This window comes from Trematomus bernacchii, unplaced genomic scaffold (genome assembly GCF_902827165.1).
Source record: "Trematomus bernacchii unplaced genomic scaffold, fTreBer1.1, whole genome shotgun sequence".
Taxonomy (NCBI): Eukaryota; Metazoa; Chordata; class Actinopteri; order Perciformes; family Nototheniidae; genus Trematomus; species Trematomus bernacchii.
The window spans coordinates 787,448-796,768 of record NW_022987646.1 but is presented as its reverse complement, the minus strand read 5'-3'; the positions used below and the strand labels follow the sequence as shown (position 1 = coordinate 796,768).

Genomic DNA, 9,321 nt, shown 5'->3' with positions numbered 1-9,321 from the left:
TTAATTGAGGTGTTTCCATACCTGCAGAGTGGAGGCTGCTGATCCACTAGTGTCTGTGAGTCCAGTGCCTCGTGGTAAACTGGACACGATGTATCTGGAGCCCTTTGGCACAGGCTGTCTGACCACCATCTTTCCTTTCCTGGTCTCTGCTAGAAGCATACTGTACCAGTAAGCGTCGTTGGAGACCAGAGTGGAGTCTGCGATGGTGGAGTTCCCCTCACTGATCACACTGTTCCTGCAGGGAGGAGCCGCTTTGCTTGGCTTGGGTTTCTGACACTTGATCACGATGGTGACCAATATGGTGATCAGCAGGAGAAATGACACGGAGCCCAGACCGATGACCAGGTACAGGTTGAGGTCTGAGAAGATGTCATATTCTAGAGGCACCTCGGTCATGTCAGAGTAGGCCTTCACGGCAGTCTCCACTGTGGACAGCTTGATGGTGACTGTAGCAGAGAGGGCAGGCTGCCCGTTGTCCTTGGCAACAACAACCAGTCTCTGGTGGCGCGGGTCTCTGTAGCTGAACATCCTCATGGTCCGGATCTCTCCGTTGTATTGGTCCAGACTGAACAAGGTGGCGTCAGTCACCTGCAGGAACTGGTAGGTGATCCGGGAGTTGTGCACTGAGTCTGTGTCCAAGGCTATCACTTTAGAAACCAGAGAGCCTTTATCGGTGGATCTGGGGATCTTTTCCTCCACCACCGAGCCGTGTGCGCGCCACGGAGAGACAATAACCGGAGCGTTGTCGTTCTGGTCCACAATGATGATGTGCACCGTCACGTTACTGCTGAGAGGAGGAGAGCCAGAGTCTCTGGCCTCGATGTGGAAGAGAAACTCCTTCTCAATCTCATAGTCAAAAGTTTTGAGTGCGTAAAGATTCCCGTTCTCTGGGTTGATGGAGAACAGCATGGACATGGAGGTGTTGGCTATCTCCCTCTCTAGGATGAAATAAACTAGATACTGGTTTTCATGGAGGTCAGGGTCAAACGCAGTTGGGGAACTGAGCAGGGCTCCAGGAGCGTTATTCTCCTCTACACGTATAGTATAAAATGACTGAGGGAACTGTGGCACATTGTCATTAACATCCAGCAGCTCTAAGGTCATTGTTTCATTGTCAGATAAAGCAGGAGAGCCTCTGTCTGTCACAGTGAAAGTGATGTCATATTCAGGGACCCTCTCACGGTCTAACGGCTCTGACACCACTAATTCATAATAGTTATCAGAGGACTCCCTCAGTTTGAAAGGCATGTTATCTGGAATGTGAAGATCAACCACTCCATTGTCCCCTGAGTCTTTATCACTGACACTCACCACTGCTATCACTGTGTCTAATTCTATGTTTTCATTGACTGGACTCTGAAAGGATTTAATAGATATTTCTGGGTGGTTGTCATTCATGTCTTCAACCAGAATTTTTACAGTGCATTGTCCTGATAAACTATTGGCTCCTTTATCTGTTGCTATAACCTCCATATCATACATCCTGAAATCCTCATAATTTAACATTCCTTTAACAGTAATTTCACCAGAGGAAGGATTCAGATTAAATGTTTCCTGCGTTTTCTCAGAAGTATATAAACTGTAGGAGTATGTTATATCAGAATTTGACCCCTCATCCAAGTCTGTTGCATTAAGATGAACAACAAGACTTCCAATGGGAGAATTTTCCATTATTTTAATATTGTAGTTAAGTTTGTCAAAAGTAGGAGTGTTGTCATTTGTGTCTAAAACACGAACGATAACACTTGCAGTGCCAGAACGTGCAGGTGTGCCTCCATCTACAGCTGTGAGAATTAAATTATGCACAGCCTGCTGCTCTCTGTCTAAACTCTTTGTTAAGATTAATTCTGCAGATTTGACCCATCTCTTCCAGTCTGAACTTCAATATTAAAATGTTCACTTTCACTCAGATGGTATGATTTTACTGAATTGCTTCCAACATCAGAATCAACTGCATTGCTGAGAGAGAATCTCTCCGCTTTTGGCGTTGCTTCAGAAATGTCTAAATGTATGGTATCTCTCCGAAATTGCGGGGCGTTGTCGTTCATATCCAAGATTTCCACTTCTATATTAAAAATTCGTACTGGGTTTTCAAGGATTACCTCCAATCGGAGGTAACAAGACGCTGATGATTTTGTATTGCAAATAGTTTCCCTGTCAATCTTCTCTACAATGTACAGTTCTCCAGTCTCTTTGTTCACATCCAGATATTTCTTATTTGCAATAATGTCAAGACGCATCTTCCGCTGATTCAGTGTCTTAACATCCAGGCTGAGATCTGTAGCAAGGTTAGCTACAACTGATCCTTCTTTCATTTCTTCTGGTATTGAATAATGAGTCTCTGAGGTCGATATGTTACCAGCGAAAGAAAGAAAAACAGCAAGCAGCACGTACCTTCTGCAAGACTGCATTTTTAAAAAGGACCCCATTGTTGCGTGCAACGTCACTGCACTTTTAGCGATTTAATGTCCCTTTCCGTTGATATTGCAGTTTGCAATCATGGCTTTCATCTCAAACATGTTCATGTAGAGGTAATCCAAAGATTTGTTTCGGTATGAAAAAGGGAAATCGCGTTTTCGGAGTGGAGGTTCAGCACCACAGCTCTCCGGTTGTTTCACGATCTGCCCTGATGACAGCGATTCAGTGTCATGGCGTTTATGTCCTGATTTTTTTTAGAGAAACAGCGCCACCTTTTGCTTTTTTAACGGCTATATGCTTAACATGAGGCACAATAAGCTCTAAATACATTTAAAATGTGTTGTATGGATTTAAAATGTTTTTTTAAACAGATATGCTTGAAATAATTGTTAAACTAATAACGATGTCTCCTATACTTTTCTAAAATGCTGAATCAAATCTCACCTAATATTGGTTCAAAATAAGTAGAAAAATACATGACATGAGTACATTTGAGCTCAGCTTGATCCTTACAATCAAAATTCATTCAGCGTCAGTAGCCGTTCGTTCGCCATTTTCTCGTATCACTTGAATGAAAAGTATAATTGCGCACGGATGGTGACAGTGATGTCACAAGAGTATACATGACTGGGGAACAGCGACGCTTTGTGCAAGAAAGACACCATTTTAGCAGGGTTTGTTGAATGATCATTTTAAATCAACCTAGTGTTGTGTAGTACGAGTTATCCTCAAACATTAGAGTTTAGTCTTTTAAGTATATTCTTATAACTGAGATACCTGTACGCTTTTTTTCTGGATTATTATCATTTCATCTTTAATTGCTCTGCTGGATGAGTAGTAACCATGTTGAAAACCCTGAGTAATGAATGCTAAGAATCAGAGTAAAAACATTGAGATTGAAGATGTTTAAGGGCTTTGAACAAATGACATCTGGGTGTTTGACTCTTAAAGATATTCTCATTATTGTTTTGCTGTCATCCACACGACCGTCTTTATAAAGCACATGTACACTGATTTAAAAAGTTGCTATAACGTTGTCAAACCAAAACTATTGATGAAATTGAATTTGGGGGATATTTTTGACACGTGAAGCAGCGAGGTTGCCTTTAATGAGAGTTTCAGCGCCACGGAGCTGTCCGGTTATTTGACACTGTACCGTTTTTCCAATGGTTCCTTCTCAATGTGACCGTGGGTTACGTTTTGTCTAATGAAAAACACAGCTCTTTGAAATTTGATGGATGATGTAATGGGGATGCTTAAAAAGCACGGATCAAGGTTTAAAGGTGAGCTCAACATGAGAGACTGCAGCAGATATTGTTAAATATAATTATGTTGTTTTTTTGTTTGTAAACTTTGTTTTGATAACGTTATATTTCAAACCTTCTACAATGTTATATGGCACGCTACGTTATGACGAACACAAGATTATACGAGACAAGTTAGAACTATGGTCATACCTGCAGGGTGGAGGCTGCTGATCCACTAGTGTCTGTGAGTCCAGTGCCTCGTGGTAAACTGGACACGATGTATCTGGAGCCCTTTGGCACAGGCTGTCTGACCACCATCTTTCCTTTCCTGGTCTCTGCTAGAAGCATACTGTACCAGTAGGCGTCGTTGGAGACCAGAGTGGAGTCTGCGATGGTGGAGTTCCTCTCACTGATCACACTGTTCCTGCAGGGAGGAGCCGCTTTGCTGGGCTTGGGTTTCTGACACTTGATCACGATGGTGACCAATATGGTGATCAGCAGGAGAAATGACACCGAGCCCAGACCGATGACCAGGTACAGGTTGAGGTCTGAGAAGATGTCATATTCTAGAGGCACCTCGGTCATGTCAGAGTAGGCCTTCACGGCAGTCTCCACTGTGGACAGTTTGATGGTGACTGTAGCAGAGAGGGCAGGCTGCCCGTTGTCCTTGGCAACAACAACCAGTCTCTGGTGGCGTGGGTCTCTGTAGCTGAACATCCTCATGGTCCGGATCTCTCCATTGTATTGGTCCAGACTGAACAAGGTGGCGTCAGTCACCTGCAGAAACTGGTAGGTGATCCGGGAGTTGTGCACCGAGTCTGTGTCCAAGGCTATCACTTTAGAAACCAGAGAGCCTTTATCGGTGGATCTGGGGATCTTTTCCTCCACCACCGAGCCCTGTGCGCGCCACGGAGAGACAATAACCGGAGCGTTGTCGTTCTGGTCCACAATGATGATGTGCACCGTCACGTTACTGCTGAGAGGAGGAGAGCCAGAGTCTCTGGCCTCGATGTGGAAGAGAAACTCCTTCTCGATTTCATAGTCAAAAGTTTTTAGTGCGTAAAGATTCCCGTTCTCTGGGTTGATGGAGAAGAGCATGGACATGGAGGTGTTGGCTATCTCCCTCTCTAGGATGAAATAAACTAGATACTGGTTTTCATGGAGGTCAGGGTCAAACGCAGTTGGGGAACTGAGCAGGGCTCCAGGAGCGTTATTCTCCTCCACACGTATAGTATAAAATGACTGAGGGAACTGTGGCACATTGTCATTAACATCCAGCAGCTCTAACGTCATAGTTTCATTGTCAGATAAAGGAGGAGAGCCTCTGTCTGTCACAGTGAAAGTGATGTCATATTCAGGGACCCTCTCACGGTCTAACGGCTCTGACACCACTAATTCATAATAGTTATCAGAGGACTCCCTCAGTTTGAAAGGCATGTTATCTGGAATGTGAAGATCAACCACTCCATTGTCCCCTGAGTCTTTATCACTGACACTCACCACTGCTATCACTGTGTCTAATTCTATGTTTTCATTGACTGGACTCTGAAAGGATTTAATAGATATTTCTGGGTGGTTGTCATTCATGTCTTCAACCAGAATGTGTACAGTGCATTGTCCTGATAAACTATTGGCTCCTTTATCTGTTGCTATAACCTCCATATCATAAATCCCGAAATCCTCATAATTTAACATTCCTTTAACAGTAATTTCACCAGTGGAAGGATTCAGATTAAATGTTTCCTGCGTTTTCTCTGATGTATATAAACTGTAGGAGTATGTTATATCAGAATTTGAACCCTCATCTAGGTCTGTTGCATTGAGATGAACAACAAGACTTCCAATGGGAGAGTTTTCCATGATTTTAATATTGTAATTTATTTTGTCAAAAGTAGGAGTGTTGTCATTTGTGTCTAAAACACGAACGATAACACTTGCAGTGCCAGAACGTGCAGGTGTGCCTCCATCTACAGCTGTGAGAATTAAATTATGCACAGCCTGCTGCTCTCGGTCTAAACTCTTTGTTAAGATTAAATCGGCAAATTTTGACCCCTCTCTGCCATCCTGAACTTCAATATTAAAATGTTCACTTTCGCTCAGATGGTAGGTTTTCACTGAATTGCTTCCGACATCAGGATCAACTGCATTGCTAAGAGAGAATCTCTCTCCTTTTGGCGTTGCTTCAGATATATCTAAATGTATGACGTCTCTCCGAAATTGCGGGGCGTTGTCGTTCATATCCAAAATGTCTACTTCTATATTAAAAATGCGGACTGGATTATCAAGTATTACCTCCAGTCTGAGATAACAAGAAGACTTTGCGGGACAAATATTTTCCCTGTCAATCTTCTCAACAATATACAGTTCTCCAGTCTCTTTGTTCACATCCAGATATTTCTTATTTGCAATAATATCAAGACGCATCTTCCGCTGATTCAGTGTCTTAACATCCAGGCTGAGATCCGTAGCAAGGTTAGCTACAACTGATCCTTCTTTCATTTCCTCGGGTATTGAATAATGTGTCACTGAAGTCGATATGTTACGAACGAAAGAAAGAAAAATAACGAGCACCACGTACCTTCTGCAAGACTGCATTTTTACAAATGACCCCATTGCTGTGTGCTAGTTCACAGCACCTCAGACGATGTAATCTACGTTTCCAGTGATGTTGAATTTGTCTGTAATGGCATTAATCCCAAACATAATTCTGCAGTGGTAATCACGATTTTTCTTTTGCGAAAAACAAGGAAAACCGCTATTTCCGAGTGGAGGTTCAGCACCACGGAGCACTCCGCTTGTTTCACGATCTGCCCTGATGTCAGCTATTCACTGTCATGACGTTCATGAGCAGTTTTTATTTGTAAAGCAGCGCCACCTTTTGTTTTTTAAGGGATTTGTGCTAACCATTAGCTGCATACAAAAATTATTCGTTTTTTAAATGTCGTATGTGGATTTAAAACAGGTTTTTCTAACAGATATTGTTTAAAGTAAATGTTTTAAAAATAAAGATTTTTCATCTCAAAATAGATAAGTAGTTAAATGTTATCTATTATGTATACAAAATACAAATAAAAACACATGACGTGTAAATTAGACTCTCACCTGCAGGGTGGAGGCTGCTGATCCACTAGTGTCTGTGAGTCCAGTGCCTCGTGGTAAACTGGACACGATGTATCTGGAGCCCTTTGGCACAGGCTGCCTGACCACCATCTTTCCTTTCCTGGTCTCTGCTAGAAGCATACTGTACCAGTAGGCATCGTTGGAGACCAGAGTGGAGTCTGCGATGGTGGAGTTCCTCTCACTGATCACACTGTTCCTGCAGGGAGGAGCCGCTTTGCTTGGCTTGGGTTTCTGACACTTGATCACGATGGTGACCAGTATGGTGATCAGCAGGAGAAATGACACGGAGCCCAGACCGATGACCAGGTACAGGTTGAGGTCTGAGAAGATGTCATATTCTAGAGGCACCTCGGTCATGTCAGAGTAGGCCTTCACGGCAGTCTCCACTGTGGACAGCTTGATGGTGACTGTAGCAGAGAGGGCAGGCTGCCCGTTGTCCTTGGCAACAACAACCAGTCTCTGGTGGCGCGGGTCTCTGTAGCTGAACATCCTCATGGTCCGGATCTCTCCATTGTATTGGTCCAGACTGAACAAGGTGGCGTCAGTCACCTGCAGGAACTGGTAGGTGATCCGGGAGTTGTGCACCGAGTCTGTGTCCAAGGCTATCACTTTAGAAACCAGAGAGCCTTTATCGGTGGATCTGGGGATCTTTTCCTCCACCACCGAGCCGTGTGCGCGCCACGGAGAGACAATAACCGGAGCGTTGTCGTTCTGGTCCACAATGATGATGTGCACCGTCACGTTACTGCTGAGAGGAGGAGAGCCAGAGTCTCTGGCCTCGATGTGGAAGAGAAACTCCTTCTCAATCTCATAGTCAAAAGTTTTTAGTGCGTAAAGATTCCCGTTCTCTGGGTTGATGGAGAACAGCATGGACATGGAGGTGTTGGCTATCTCCCTCTCTAGGATGAAATACACTAGATACTGGTTTTCATGGAGGTCAGGGTCAAACGCAGTTGGGGAACTGAGCAGGGCTCCAGGAGCGTTATTCTCCTCCACACGTATAGTATAAAATGACTGAGGGAACTGTGGCACATTGTCATTAACATCCAGCAGCTCTAAGGTCATTGTTTCATTGTCAGATAAAGCAGGAGAGCCTCTGTCTGTCACAGTGAAAGTGATGTCATATTCAGGGACCCTCTCACGGTCTAACGGCTCTGACACCACTAATTCATAATAGTTATCAGAGGACTCCCTCAGTTTGAAAGGCATGTTGTCTGGAATGTGAAGATCAACCACTCCATTGTCCCCTGAGTCTTTATCACTGACACTCACCACTGCTATCACTGTGTCTAATTCTATGTTTTCTTTGACTGGACTCTGAAAGGATTTAATAGATATTTCTGGGTGGTTGTCATTCATGTCTTCAACCAGAATGTTTACAGTGCATTGTCCAGATAAACTATTAGCTCCTTTATCTGTTGCTATAACCTCCATATCATACATCCTGAAATCCTCATAATTTAACATTCCTTTAACAGTAATTTCACCAGAGGAAGGATTCAGATTAAATGTTTCCTGCGTTTTCTCTGATGTATATAAACTGTAGGAGTATGTTATATCAGAATTTGACCCCTCATCTAAGTCTGTTGCATTGAGATGAACAACCAGGCTTCCAATCGGAGAATTTTCCATGATTTTAATACTGTAATTTATTTTGTCAAAAGTAGGAGTGTTGTCATTTGTGTCTAAAACACGAACGATAACACTTGCAGTGCCAGAACGTGCGGGTGTGCCTCCGTCTACAGCTGTGAGAATTAAATTATGCACAGCCTGCCGCTCCCGGTCTAAACTATTTGTTAAGATTAATTCCGCAAATTTTGACCCATCTCTTCCAGTCTGAACTTCAATATTAAAATGTTCACTTTCGCTCAGATGGTATGTTTTTACTGAATTGCTTCCGACATCAGGATCAACTGCATTGCTGAGAGAGAATCGCTCTCCTTTCGGCGTTGCTTCAGATATATCTAAATGTATGGTGTCCCTCCGAAATTGCGGGGCGTTGTCGTTCATATCCAGAATTTCTACTTCTATATTAAAAATGCGGACTGGATTTTCTAGTATAACCTCCAGTTTGAGATAACAAGACGACTTTGCAAGACACATGTATTCTCTGTCAATCTTCTCTACAATATACAGTTCTCCAGTCTCTTTGTTCACATCCAGATATTTCTTATTTGCAACAATGTCAAGACGCATCTTCCTCTGATTCAGTGTCTTAACATCCAGGCTGAGATCCGTAGCAATGTTAGCTACAACTGATCCTTCTTTCATTTCCTCCGGTATTGAATAATGTGTCACTGATGTCGATATGTTACGAATGAAAGAAAGAAAAATAACCAGCACAACGTACCTTCTGCAAGACTGCATTGTTACAAAGGAACCCATTGTTGTGTGCTGGTTCACAGCACTTCAGACGATATAATCTACGTTTCCAGTGATGTTGAATTTGTCTGTAATGGCATGAATCCCAAGCATAATTCTGCAGTGTTAATCACGATTTTTCTTTTGCGAAAAACAAGGAAAACCGCTATTTCGG

General features: G+C 43.1%; 3 protein-coding genes across 3 annotated transcripts; all 3 read right to left on the bottom strand.

The window, feature by feature from the left end:
* Positions 1 to 2,411, bottom strand: LOC117485459 (protocadherin alpha-C2-like). The gene is given in 2 exon segments (XM_034134013.1): positions 1 to 1,853; positions 1,856 to 2,411. Coding segments are annotated over 2 exon segments (2,409 nt in total).
* Positions 2,412 to 3,869: 1,458 nt separating this feature from the next.
* Positions 3,870 to 6,302, bottom strand: LOC117485531 (protocadherin alpha-C2-like). Its single transcript, XM_034134097.1, has one exon. It carries the CDS (start codon positions 6,276 to 6,278, stop codon positions 3,870 to 3,872), a length of 2,409 nt encoding a protein of 802 aa, XP_033989988.1. The 5' UTR covers positions 6,279 to 6,302.
* A 453-nt stretch (positions 6,303 to 6,755) lies between these two features.
* On the bottom strand, positions 6,756 to 9,170 carry LOC117485458 (protocadherin alpha-C2-like). The gene has a single exon (XM_034134012.1). It carries the CDS (start codon positions 9,168 to 9,170, stop codon positions 6,756 to 6,758), a length of 2,415 nt encoding a protein of 804 aa, XP_033989903.1.
* Between the last annotated feature and the right edge of the window lie 151 nt (positions 9,171 to 9,321).

Coding starts and splice junctions, on each gene's coding strand:
- LOC117485458 (XM_034134012.1), bottom strand. CDS start 9,170: ATGGGTTCCTTTGTAACAATGCAGTCTTGCAGAAGGTACGTTGTGCTG.
- LOC117485531 (XM_034134097.1), bottom strand. CDS start 6,278: ATGGGGTCATTTGTAAAAATGCAGTCTTGCAGAAGGTACGTGGTGCTC.